The 13,492-nt window shown below is 43.2% G+C and overlaps 1 protein-coding gene and 1 long non-coding RNA gene across 2 annotated transcripts in view; one reads left to right on the top strand and one right to left on the bottom strand.

Annotated features, from left to right (window-relative positions):
- The window catches only part of LOC135100811 (neurotrimin-like), a 158,788-nt gene that overhangs the window by 1,374 nt on the left and 143,922 nt on the right, over positions 1 to 13,492 (bottom strand). The window contains exons 6-7 of the mRNA XM_064004158.1: positions 5,494 to 5,662; positions 1 to 3,514 (exon numbers count right to left, since the gene is read on the bottom strand). The exon at positions 1 to 3,514 is cut by the window's left edge and continues 1,374 nt beyond it. Coding sequence (XP_063860228.1) covers positions 3,414 to 3,514; positions 5,494 to 5,662 — 270 coding nt within the window. The 3' untranslated portion in view covers positions 1 to 3,413. The remainder of the gene's footprint in view (positions 3,515 to 5,493; positions 5,663 to 13,492) is intronic.
- The window catches only part of LOC135100812 (uncharacterized), a 62,771-nt gene continuing 52,729 nt past the window's right edge, over positions 3,451 to 13,492 (top strand). The window contains exon 1 of the long non-coding RNA XR_010268925.1: positions 3,451 to 3,583. This is a non-coding gene — a long non-coding RNA (uncharacterized LOC135100812). The remainder of the gene's footprint in view (positions 3,584 to 13,492) is intronic.

Below are 13,492 nucleotides of genomic sequence, written 5' to 3'. Positions count from 1 at the left end.
AAAAGGTGAAGTGGAGGTGAGAAGGTGGACAGGAAGTGTGGTAGTGATGGTGACGGTGATTGTGTGGTAGAGTGCCGACGTGATGTGGTGCTGTGGACATTAAAAAAGATAAATAAATAAGGAGAGAGAGGCCTTAGAATTGGGGATGGAGAGTAGTGGGAAACAAAAACGATAGATGGATGTGGAAAGTTTGTGCATGTGTGTGTGTGTCTGTCTGTGTGTGTGTGTGTGTGTGTGTGTGTGTGTGTGTGTGTGTGTGTGTGTGTAGGTAGGTACGTAGGTGTGTGAAGCTGTGGAATCAAGTAAAGAATCTGAATCAAGAAAACACAAGATAATCCACTTCCTCTTATAATCTCCTCTACTGAGGACGTGGAGTAGGACTCAGGTGGTGTCCGCAGCTGCCTCATGTCGGCGCCGTGTCCAGGACCTCGTGGAAGGGGGAGGTAACTAAGGCTTATCGTGGTAATATGTCCTTGAGAGACAAATGCGCTGGTTGAGTTCCGTGAATGAAAGAATGTGGTAACATGTAGACAGACACAGACAGACAGACAGACAAACAGACAGACAGGCAGGTGGTTTGTGTCCAATTCTGTATTTTTAGGTCAATGTACAAATTAGATCACCATGTTCTTGTACGTATAATAACTACCGTCATCTATATCGTCGAAAAAAGAAAATATATATATGCATATACGTATATATCCCTTTCGATGCGGTCGACTTTTTTTTTTTTTTTTCAGAAAGGCGAATATGTACACACGAAGCGATTGGGATGAAAGGAAAGGAATCAAAGCAAGGTAACTCGTAATAATAACAGTAACAAAGAGGGACGACCACTCCTCAGGGACTCCCACACACACGTAGAACATCAGCAGTAGCAGTAGCAGTAGTCGCACGTGCCACTATATTAACGTCTACATGGAGAGAAGTTAGTTGTATCTCGAAACGTGGTGAAAAATATCTCTTATCGCTCTCGCTTCTTATACAAGATCGGCGTCCCGTCCCGTCAAACCACGTAAACTTCCCGTCACCATAAAAAGGAGGATAAATAAAGGAAAACGTCAGGGCCAGAGGGAAGCTGTCTCGCCTCGCTACTCCAACGCAACACACGTCACTCAGCTCTGCCGCCTCACAGTCCTGCCGGCCGGGCGGGGATCCTTACCTCTACGCTAAATAAGTTTGGAGCATTAAATAGTATTCACAGTTTATTGTACATCTCGGCAGCGGCCCACACAAACGCCGTCTGTCGTCCTGCGCCGGCAACTTAGTCCTGCCTCAGAGACACAGGTGGTGGGAAGGTCACAGTCACCTCAGCCTTAAGGGTCATGAGTATCCTCGCCCTTCTCACTTTTGACCTCTCCAACACCAGTCCGTCCTTACTCCTACCTTGATTAAAGAAAGTGTTTACGTTACTCTTTATTCAGTTCTACCTGGACCCTCTTATTATTTTTGTTGTGAGTTTATGCTAACTCGTACTTGTGCTTGATTCTTGCTTAACTCACTCGCACCGTTTGTCACCCTGCCTCGCTATTGGTTCCCGGGTGACTGACGTGTTCTGTGCGTCACTGATCGATGTCTACTTTCATTATTTAGGAAATGCATTGGCATTTGAATTTGGCTATTCTTTTTTTTTTTTTTTGTCCTCACACGTTCCCTTAAATGTCATTGTTCACGATAGTTCTCCTCCACATGGCATTAATTTAGTTTTCATCCATTTTCTCTTTTTTCTTTCTCTCCTGAGTCCCTTTTTTCTTTGCGTTTATATATATAATTTTTTTCTTTCTTTCCTTCTTTCTCTCTTTTTCACGCTCACTTAGATACGAAGCATAAACCATCACTTTTTTCATATCTCATCGTCCACTGTCTCCGCCTCTCCCTCTGGCACGTAATATCTTTATTTTCTTATCTTCGTAATTAATATTTACTTCAAATTTCACATCTCCGCCTCAAGTTGTATCGTCTTTCATATCTTTTCTTCTCTAACACTTTTATTTCACGTTCTCTTTTCCGTCTCTTTCCATTACGACAAGTTTCTTCGTTCCTCCTCCACCTTCTCCTCCGCCTTCTTCTCCTCCTCTTCTTCCTCCTCCACTTCCTCCTTTCCACTCTTCTTTACAATATAGTCGTTTTGGGAGGCTCTCTCACTTCTTTCCTCCCCCGCCATACGTTCCTTCACGTAACTCTTCCTCCTCCTCCTCCTCCTCCTCCTCCTCCTCCTCCTCCTCCTCCTCCTCCTCCTCCTCCTCCTCCTCCTTTCCTCCTCCTCCCTCCCTTCCTCTCACCTCCACACTTCTCTTCCATTATTTCCTGGAACTGTGTCGGTCCTCATAATTTTGCAGAAACTCAAGTTGTGAAAAACCGTGGCCCGTCGTCGGCCGCGCTTGGGTGCGAGGACACTTTGTTGAGGGGGCGGAGGGGTAAGGCCTGTGTTGTTCTTGCTCCTCTGCTCTCTCTCTCTCTCTCTCTCTCTCTCTCTCTCTCTCTCTCTCTCTCTCTCTCTCTCTCTCTCTCTCTCTCTCTCTCATTCTATTTTTGTTACGGTGTTCGCTGTTGTTTCATGGAAGTTGTGCCTTGAGATTTTCGTTGTTTCATTTTATCTTCCAGTAATTTTGGGGAGGCTCTCGTGTATAGTGTGAGAAACGTGTATGTGTGTGTGTGTGTGTGTGTGTGTGTTTGTGTGTGTCGTGAATTATGAGCATACTCTTTCTTGCCTTGAGGTTGGAGAGCAGGAGGCCCCTTTTTTGTGTGTGTGCCTTTTTTGTGCGTCTTCGGGAAGAGGACGCCGTTTGAAAGTTTTATTTCGTATGTGAGGGATCAGTCTTTCTTGTGGTAATCTTATTTCCTGTTATTCTTGCCAGTCCAGGCCAGCGATGGTGGTGATGATGGTGGTGGTGGTGGTGGAGGCGGTGAGCCGGAGGGTATCCAAGGAGAGGAGGAGGGGGATCGGATCACGGCTGTGGATGGGGGGTTGGGGAGTATAAGAGCGTCAGAGACAAAGTTTGTTTCAGCAAGTCTCTCTCAAGTATATTTTCCCATGTTTTCAATCTGTGACTTTATTTGCACCTCAATTTCCATCAGTCCGCTCGTCCTAAGTTTATTTTTAAGTCCATTCTTTACATCACTTGCACTTGCTGTCACGCGGAGGCCAAACTTTAAATCGACTGAGCAAATAGAACGTTTCATCCCCACGCACTGGTACACGCGCGGGAGACTCGAGTGTACGATTTTAAGTGTTCCGTGACGAGGGAGTTCGAAGCAGTGACGCACGTAGGCTGAACCCGAAGCTCCGAAGCACCACACCAGAGTTCGCTGCTCTGTCCGAAGCGATTAGTGGTCCTTGTTTCGCCGCGGTGATCAGGAGCGGGAGTGTGCGTCGCGTCCTGTGGTGAGGGTGATTCTGCCCACTCCCGGACCTAATTGAGTGCGGCGGCCAGGGTGACGGCGGCCCCCAGCAGCAGCGCAGACACCTCGGAGGGGGAGTGCCCGCCATGCTGCATCGCCTCAGGGTGTTCGCCTGCAACAGGATATACACGTTAGGGATTTATGGAAGAGAACACACGTGAGGAAGGAAGGATGCTCTCAGGTGAGGTAGATAATGTGTGTGTGTGTGTGAGAGAGTGGTTTCATGGTACGTTTGTGTATGATAGAATGGCCTTGTATGTTTGGTGTGTATTTTTTAATTCTCTGCTGTTTTGTTACTCTGCAGTGTTCTGTTATTCTTTTCAAGGCCCGCTTGAGTGTGCAGAGCCGGGCCGGGGGGGGGAGGGGGAATGAGGTCTGGAATGGTGTGTGTTTTTTTGCGGATACAATGTCGTGTTGTGTTCATGTGCAGGAAGGGATTGGTGTGGCAGAAATTTGCTCGTAATCTGTTAGCGTGCAGTGGTCGTGCTCCCTGAGGCCGTTCGTGTACGTACTAGTCAAGTACAATGTAGAAAATTCGCACTTAACATGGACCCAACCATTCCTGGAAGCGGCGGCCGTTCCCTTGTGGAGGAGCGAGCGTTAAATCTGACATTTAAAAAGTTGTTCTTAAGGTGGTGCAAAACTTGTCGCCGGAGTGTACCAAGTGAATGGACCTTTTTCTCTCCATCTCTCGTTTTCCTTTCCCCCACCTTATTTTTTGCCACGCCGCCTTGTCCTCACGCATACTCCGCCGCCCACGAGACACGAACAGCATTGCAGCTGGAGACTCATTATTGCCAAAGGGCGCGGGAGGAAGCGATAATGAGAGCGCCGACAAAGGCTCTTGAAGCGTTCCCTGCGATCAGCTAAACACTCACAGCGAGCTGAAAGCTGGGGCGTGGCGCGGAGAGGGGTAGAAGTGCACAGCGGCAGGGGAAAAGAACAGAGGGCGTGTATGATTGTGTTAGGGACTGAAGGGGATGGAGGTAAGTGTTTGTGTGGAGTGCACGGGGATGCCTTATGGATGCTTCCCTTTGCAGGGGAGTGAAAGAATGTCAAAGGTGATGGTGGTGATGGGTTGTGTGTGTTGGGGGAGGGTAGGTATGAGTGTGATTGGCACGCCTTGGCCACATCCCTTCAGTCACCGATAGGATATTTTCTCTAGCAGCACTCCAGCGCAAGGATCGACACTGCGCACCTGGACTTGCTGCTCGTGTGACATGACAAACTCGGTCGCTCACCCAATAAAAGGTGAGAATGATGAACTGGACGACAGCAGACCGACTTGTCTGCGGAGTGTGCAGAACTGGCGGCGGGAGGGAAAACCATAATCCCAATCAGCGGGACTCGGAGTGGCGCTCGGTAGCCATCGCAGAGAAACTAATGTATGTATTAGGCCTGGATTCAGTCACATTCCATGTGACTGAACCCTTTTGCTTATAATATATATGGTCTTGGAAGATGGCAAAAGTCAATTTTGAACAGCAAACGTAGCAGGTTTACAGACTGAGTAGTGGACTGTAAAAGCCGAACATTAAGCGAAGAAAAATTAAAATGACTGTATATGTAACATGTTGCTTTGATGGCATGGACTGAAATTTAGCGACGCGTGGGAAATATTTGTTAATTTAGAATGGGTTTCCCAGAATCGTTATTATTAGAATATTTCTGAAAATTGCTGAGACCATAAGAGCAAAAGAATGTAAAGACTCTGTCGGAAAAGATCAGTTTTCCTGGAATAGATCAGCTTTCCAACAGATCCACATGAAGCAGCTACTTAGCACTTAAAACTTACCAGAAGAAGAACAAAAACCTACAAGGAAAAAAATCTATGGAAATTAGCAAAGACACTTGAGATTAACTGGATCGGAGACGAAAGCTAGATTGATATAAAAAAAAAGTGGGAATTGTAAGACTGGGAGAAGAGAAGAACCAGAGAAAGATAAAGCAGAAAGCAAAGGTTGTAGGACACGTACGGTGGAAGGGGGAGAAGGGAAGGGACAGTGAGGCCGAGGACATGTAGGAAAATGTAGAGTGCGGGGCGGAGATGTTGGAGTAACGGGAAAGTTTAGCAGGGGAGGGGCGACTCACCGTTCAGGATATGGACGACCACCTCGGCGACTGGTGCGCTGCTGGGATTACAGGAGTAGGTGCCGGAGTCCTTGGGGAAGGCGCCGCGCACCAACAAGTTCGTGGTGGTGCGTGGACCCTTCTCCGTCACCACGCTCACGCCGCCTCGCTCACTGTCGTACGTGATCACCTGTTCCCGCACAAACGTACATAGCAATTAGTGCCTATTGTTGCCTGTGTGTGTGTGTGTGTGTGTGTGTGTGTGTGTGTGTGTGTGTGTGTTCGTGGTTGGTGTTGTTGGTGCAGAGTCAATAGTTAAGCGTATGTACACTATCATCATAATAATCATAACAAAAATACAGTAAGCAGTATTAATAATAGTAATCATGGAGGAAATAATTCACATACAAGCGTGACAGGAATGAGAACAATGTAACACGCTCGCTCACCACGCCCAGAACAAGTAAAAGAGGCACAGTCAGACATTAGCTCTTGTCTCATTAAAACCCACACCGCATTTTTTTTTTTTTATCATACAACAAACATTCCACCGATTATTCAGCATATTTCCCACACCACCGAGCAGTGAGTAATGGCGCCTGACGTGAATAAAGATGCGATACAAGTGAATAATGCCAATACTGAAACACGGCTATTGACTGGCAGGCACATTAATTACATGAAGCTCCTTGCGTTATCCATCATACATGTTTTGCATACCTTATTGCCTCACTTTTAATTCCCACAAAACCGCACTTGACAATCAATTTCTATCCGTTTAGGAGTGAGCAATGCCGCGTCAAGGAGAAATTTAGCGTGGGTGGTACAAACAACTGGATACACTGCGGTCTGTTCATGATTGACAGCATGTGAAAGATGACTGTTACACACTATATTATTCCACTTAAGAGTTTTTAGAAAGCCGTACCTACCTGTCCAAATAAGAGTGAGTAATGCAGCGCTAAGTCTGAGGCACGCACAGAAACCAGGTATGACACTGCTCTGTTAGTAATTGATAGCACGTAAGAGGCGACTGTTACGTACTGTTACCTTTTTATATATATATAGAAATCTGTATCTGTCTCTCCATCACAGAGTAAGTAATGCTTTAATGAGGACTATTTTTCTAACTGACGTCGAAAAAGTACAGCGGCACTCAATTCATGATCGATTGCATGTGAGACTCCAGTATTGGATGTGTGCACGTGCGTTGTGTTGGGAAACGTGTACGTGGCGTGAGTGTGCACAGGGTCACGGCGGCACGTCTGATGGATGGCGCGTCAGTTCGTACCTATAGGCAATGGATGGATACTTTTTTTTCATTTATAGATATTGGGCGTGATATTTTATGGACTAAACACGTGACGGCATTATACACCGGAATGATGAATTAGTGTGACGGCCTCCTGTTTGGTGATGAATGGGGTGCCGTTCATTAGAGCACAAGCAGGCCCGCTGTCATGGTAGGAAAAAAAAAGGACAAAATAAAAGCTGATCTGCACGTACTGTGTCCCGGCGGGGAAATAAATAAACACCTGACAGGTAAATGTAACCTTATTTTTCCCAGTATCACATTTTCGTCTCGCTCGGCTGAAGGTCATGCACACCTGTGGGAGTAAGGTCAGGTGTTTACGCGGAATTACCTGTGGGATCAAGGTGTTAGTTAATTCTCGTTACCTTTTCACTTTTTCCTGTTTTTCCCCCTTCTCATGTGCACAATGTATGTATATGTGTAGGTATATGTATGTTTCGAAAGGTCTTAGGAGTCCTCGGGCACCACACGTGACGCTATTAAAGGGACCTCACCATCCCTCACCCCTTTTTCTTTCCCTTCCCATCCCTTTTCATTTTTTTGTTTCATGTGCACGATTTATTGTTTGCTTTGGAAAGGTCTAAGGACATTAGTAAAGGGACTTATCCATCACCCCCTTCCCTTCCCTCCCCATCTCTTTCCATTCTCTTGCCTTTCCTTCTTTTCTTTCTCCATTCTTTTCCTTCCATGTCCTATCGTCCCCCTCCCCTTCCCCTCCCTATCAAGGTGCTGGAGGTAAAGGATTGGGTTTGGAGTCGTTTATAGAGGGTTGGCTGGTGACTCGGTGTATGTTGGTGATGCTATGAAGGGAGAAGTGATTGGACAACTAACCTCTGTGTCCTGTGCATTCATTTCAGTTCTCCATTTAATTAGTTGAGTCCGAACTGCATTTAGCTTCACCATTTATTACATTCTTTACTCCAAAACGTTTCGTACATTCGACAAATAACGTTTTTATCTCTTTTTTTTTTCATCTTTTTTTTTGTGTAGGCCAAAGTATTTAAATGACCAGAAAAGAAGAAAAAACGAACCTATGAAAGAGCGTTCATGTTGCACGGTTATCGGACCTGGAATTACGGCGCCTATTAAGGGAGGTCAGAATTTATGTGGTGGTTCGCCTGAGCTAGTAATCAATGCCGCCAATAAATAGCTTGTCGATGGGCCAGGATGCTCGCTTTCCAGAGGCCTGCTGCTGCTCTTCCTCCTTTCCTATTCCTGCTGTTGCTTCTGCTGTTGTTGCTCCTGCTGTTTGTCCTCTCTTGGCTGACTGACAACAGCTGCACGTTCAACATAACCTATATATTATTCTGCTGTTATTTGATGCCCCGTTGTGTAAGTTAATTAGGTCGTGCTGCCTGTTTGTCTGTATTGCCGAGAGCTAATCACTTGTTACTGGGACGGATGGTACTCACGTCATATGGGCCTCCAGTCAGATGATCCTCAGGACTGATCGGCCTGAGTGCAAATAAGCTTCAGGACGTTCGGTGCTCGAGACATTTGGTACTCAAACCACTTGGTCCTCAAAATGTCTCTAGATTCATACGTCTGGACTACAGGCTTTGTGAAGGCAGCATGTCGATCCGCACACAATGATATAATGTGCACTAAGCCATCCGTCTACTTATTCAACCACATCTGCCTATCCACTCAACCATTCCACATTCCATTTGCCCACCTAACCGTCCAATCATGACTCCCATCGATCCATCCATTCGCCCACCCATCTACTCACTTCCGATCTACCACTCACCTACTTAACATCTACACACCCACCAACACATCCATTCATCCATACACCCATCCACCCTGCTTTCCATACAACCATTCACCCTTTCATCCACCCATCCACCCACTGACACGCCCATCCACCCATCTACCCGCACCTACCTACGACCCATTCATCCATCTATTCAATCATCCCAGTCACTCATCCTTCCATCCACACGCCAGTCCATCCACCAACCCATTTATCCACACATCAGTGCATCTATCCATCCACACACCTATCAACTCATCCAGTTTGCTCACTTATCTATCCAACCAGCCAAATATCCATCCATACAACAATTCACCCACACACCCATCCACGCATCCAACCACCCACTCACTCTTCCACGTACCCATTCACTCACCCAACCACCTATCCATCCAAACAACAATTCACCAATCCACAAATCAATCATTTAATCCATCTACCTACCCTCACCCATCCACCGAAAGAGAGAGAGAGAGAGAGAGAGAGAGAGAGAGAGAGAGAGGAGAGAGAGAGAGAGAGAGAGAGAGAGAGAGAGAGAGAGAGAGAGAGAGAATGAAGGGATGATGGAGACGAGGAAAACACAGAGGCAGAGAAACAGATTAACAAAAAAAAAAAGCCTCGTATATGTAAAGAGTTAAGGCAACTATCACATTATGAAGTTATAAAATGTTCATATATGTATCTATTGAAGTTTAGCGTCTGAAATTTGACGGAAGGAACCGCCAAACTTGGTAATTAAATGTATGGCGTGATATGCTACATTCCAGCGACACTCGTAAACCTGAGAAATGACGCACTATAGGATGGTCCTTAGCTCAAAATATGTGAGAACACACACACACACACACACACACACACAAAGAAAAAAAAGTGGCTTGCAGCTCTCTCTCTCTCTCTCTCTCTCTCTCTCTCTCTCTCTCTCTCTCTCTCTCTCTCTCTCTCTCTCTCTCTCTCTCTTCCTCTCTCCAGTATAACCATCAATAGCATCTTTACTGCAGTTCTCTTTCTATTTCTCATCCTTTCCTGTCCGTCCATCCGTCCGTCCGTCCGTCAGTGTGTCTGTCTGTCCGCGTGTCTGGCTGTCTTTTTGTTTCTTTATACGGCAGAACTTAAGGAACCAGAACTTAGGAAAAAAGTGGGACACCCTCTAACTGGAAATGGTCGATAACTATCGGAAAAAAAAAAAAAATAACGAGGTTTAAAGAATTCCTTCTTTATCGAAAGTTACCAGAGAAAAATTATAAATCAAGGGGTGGAAAGGAACAGAGCAGGGCTGCCACGTGGACCATCTCACACTTGGCCATTTTTGAACACTTAGACTCTTATTCTTGCCATAATGAGACTTAAAAATACTTAAATACTTGCTCCCACCCATTTCATATCCTTAAAATACACTCATTCCTCCTTTTTGTGCCATTCTTAACCATTTAAACACTTATTCCTCCTATACCGTGTCCTTAAGTAGCTTAAACACCAATTCTTCCCATGCCGTGTCCTTCCTAAACACTTAAACTATTCTACCTCTCATGCCATGCTCTTCTTAAACACTTAGACACACATTCCTCCCACGGTTTGCCATTCTTAAACTCTTAACACTCATTTCTCCTTTCCCGTTCCCTTCTTAGCTAACATTACGCATTCCCTGTGAACGCTTTCCACTGAGTATGTCAATTTGTGCTAAGTTTTCTTTAAGACATTTTTGGCACAACTGTTTCATATGAGTGCTTCCTCCAGTGCTACTTCAAAATTTTTTATCACTCGTTGTGGCCAAATGGAAGAACTGCATTAAAACAATCCGCTGGGTGGAAATAATGGTATAGATTTTCCGCTAATGAGTAGTGTCTGTCTTTTTGCTGCAATATCTCGTAACTCGGTAAAAGTGGTAATTGCTCGTATGTTTTTTTTTTTTTTTTTTTTTTCTTTTTCTTTTTTTTTTTTTTTACGCGGCTCATTGGTGACGAATTTGAATCACAGGCTCACACACAGGAATGAGCGTGAGGAGTTTTAATGATAAGCAAATATTTGGTATCCGCTTGTTGCACTGGAGTACAAAATGGCGCCTGTGTGACTTGTAGAGGTAAGGAAAATATTTACTGTCCATTTGGTCATGGGATATTTTGCTCCTTTTTTTCAGCTTTTTTTTTTTTTCCATGGTGGGATCAACTATATATTTTGTGTCTGGATTATGGTGTTTTTATGTTTTGATTGTAGGATTACACGTCTTTTTACTGTCGATTTAGGCCTGTGTGTGTGTGTGTGTGTGTGTTAAGGCATTTTTTTCCTAGTATTAAGAGATAACGTCTCCTGGAATTCACTCGTGTATCGTGATATCGAAGGTAATTTTGTTCCACGCGCCTCATGGCAGGTTTACCTTAATATTTCTAACGCAGTCCCCTATTTTGTTTCTCTGGCAGCATTTTTTCGTGATGTTTTCTGTGTTATATTTTATTTTCACTTTTCCTCAGGCTTGCGTTTTCTTCACTGATCATCATTACCACCGTCAGAACCATCATCCCGATGATCATCACTATCATCGTCACCATCACGATGACCATCACTATCATCGTCACATGACACACACCTTGAGGCTCAGGTTACTAAGTGACACTCTTAATGCACTCACAGTCTTCAAGGGAAAATTATCCCGATGAGTTTTTGAATAAAATTTTCCAACCGACGAGAAAGTGGGATGCTTTAAAATGTGATTCTTAATTTTTGGGTTTATGTTGGCACAAGTGATCGAAAGAAAAGACTACATATTCTTCCACCAGCGAGACTTGCATGAGTGGCACATTGCTACAAGCACTGCCTCATGCATCATCAGATACAAGGCAAGCACAGGTGAGCAGGTACACGCGGGGGACGCAAAGGAGGCTCAGTTACTCCGCTACGTGCTTTACTTTCCGCCTCCTTGCGCTACCCTCGTCACTGTTCCTCTATGCTACGTGGCTGATGTGAGTATTGTTACATGGCCAAGCAAAGAAAACTTCGTATTCTCTCTCTCTCTCTCTCTCTCTCTCTCTCTCTCTCTCTCTCTCTCTCTCTCTCTCTCTCTCTCTCTCTCTCTCTCTCTCTCTCTCTCTCTCTCTCTCTCTATATATATATATATATATATATATATATATATATATATATATATATATATATATATATATATATATATATATATATATATATATATATATATATATATATATATATATATATATATATATATATATATATATATATAATGATTTTCGAAACGGCTTCCTGCAAGACATGCATGTTTTTTTTCTTTCTTGTTTTCTTTCATCCTTGAGTCGCTTTGTTTCCCTTGGCCACGTATTTTTTTTTTTCCTGGGTCATTCAAAAACTACGTTTTTCTTACCCGTGCGTGCTTTTATATTTTTCCGTTGTTTTTCAGTCTTCCCTGCAGCTTTATTGTTTCATTTAAAGTATTTTTTCACCTCGCGTTCACTGATTCAAATCTGGGATTGATTTTAGTTTCCTTTTTTTTCATTTCGTCAATATATACAGTGTGTGTGTGTGTGTGTGTGTGTGTGTGTGTGTGTGTGTGTGCATACATATATATCTCTTTAGGTTAAGGAAAGAGAAAGGAAGAAATTGGTTCTCAAATAGAGTGGTAGATGAATGGAACGGACTCAGTAATCATGTTGTTAGTACTAGGACATTAGGGAGCTTTAAGAGAAGATTAGACTGGTTTATGGATGGGGATGATAGGTGGAAATAGGTAGGTATATTTCATACAGGGACTGCCACGTGTAAGCCTGGTCGCTTCTTGTAGCTTCCATTATTTCTTATATATATATATATATATATATATATATATATATATATATATATATATATATATATATATATATATATATATATATATATATATATATATATATATATATATATATATATATATATATATATTATTATATATATATATATATATATATATATATATATATATAATATATATATATATATATATATATATATATATATATATATATATATATATATATATATATATATATATATATATATATATATATATGCTTATGTTCATTAATTTCTACTTTTGTTTAATTTTAATTTATTTATTCTATTTAAATTTCTCTTTATTTTGCCTGTATATTTAGTTTTTATTCATTCATTTACTCATATTTATCAATTTATAACTTTTATGTATTTCTTCTTGTTATTTATTTTCCAAGTGAATTTTTTGCCTTCGCCATCCATTTCGTCTCTGTTTTTTAAATGGATTCTTTTCATCTTGCTCCTTTTTTGGGGAGGGACTGACTTTTCTTTTAGATATATCGTCGCTTGTTTTCCCAGCAACACCTTTCACCTTTACGTTTCCTGTGATCCTTGTATTTTGTTTATTTACCGTCCATTTAAGCTCTTGTATGTTCCTGTCACACGGTGTACTTGACCTGTACGTGTTCTTCTACCGCTGGAGATCTTCATGGCAAATAAGTAAACAATTTGTGTTCTGCTCCTCTCCTCCTTCTGTTCTCGTGGTTGCCCTCCAAATAGTAAATTATCAACGTTGTATTTGAAATCCTCCTTTTCCTCCTCCTCCTTTTTCTCCACATCGTCCTTTCCTCATTTCTCCTTAATACATTTTCTCCACCTGTCGCCTCCACCACTCCTACTCAGTCCGTGTTCGAAGCCTCCTCCTCCTCCTCCTCTTCTCATTGTGACATTACTTCCTCCCTATTCCTCTGCTTCAGTCTCCCTTTCCTCTCACCTGCTAAGTCAAGTGTTTGGCCTCGTGATTAGAACAGTGATTCCTCCTCCTCCTACTTCAATTTCTAATTCTCTCTCTCTCTCTCTCTCTCTCTCTCTCCTCTCCTCTCTCTCTCTCTCTCTCTCTCTCTCTCTCTCCTCTCTCTCCTCTCTCTCTCTCTCCCTCTCCCTCTCCTTCCTAGCCCACTTCCCTCCTCCTCCTCCTC

This window comes from Scylla paramamosain, chromosome 5 (genome assembly GCF_035594125.1).
Source record: "Scylla paramamosain isolate STU-SP2022 chromosome 5, ASM3559412v1, whole genome shotgun sequence".
NCBI lineage: Eukaryota > Metazoa > Arthropoda > Malacostraca > Decapoda > Portunidae > Scylla > Scylla paramamosain.
Note: the sequence above shows the minus strand (reverse complement) of the source record. Positions and strands in the feature narration are given on the sequence as shown.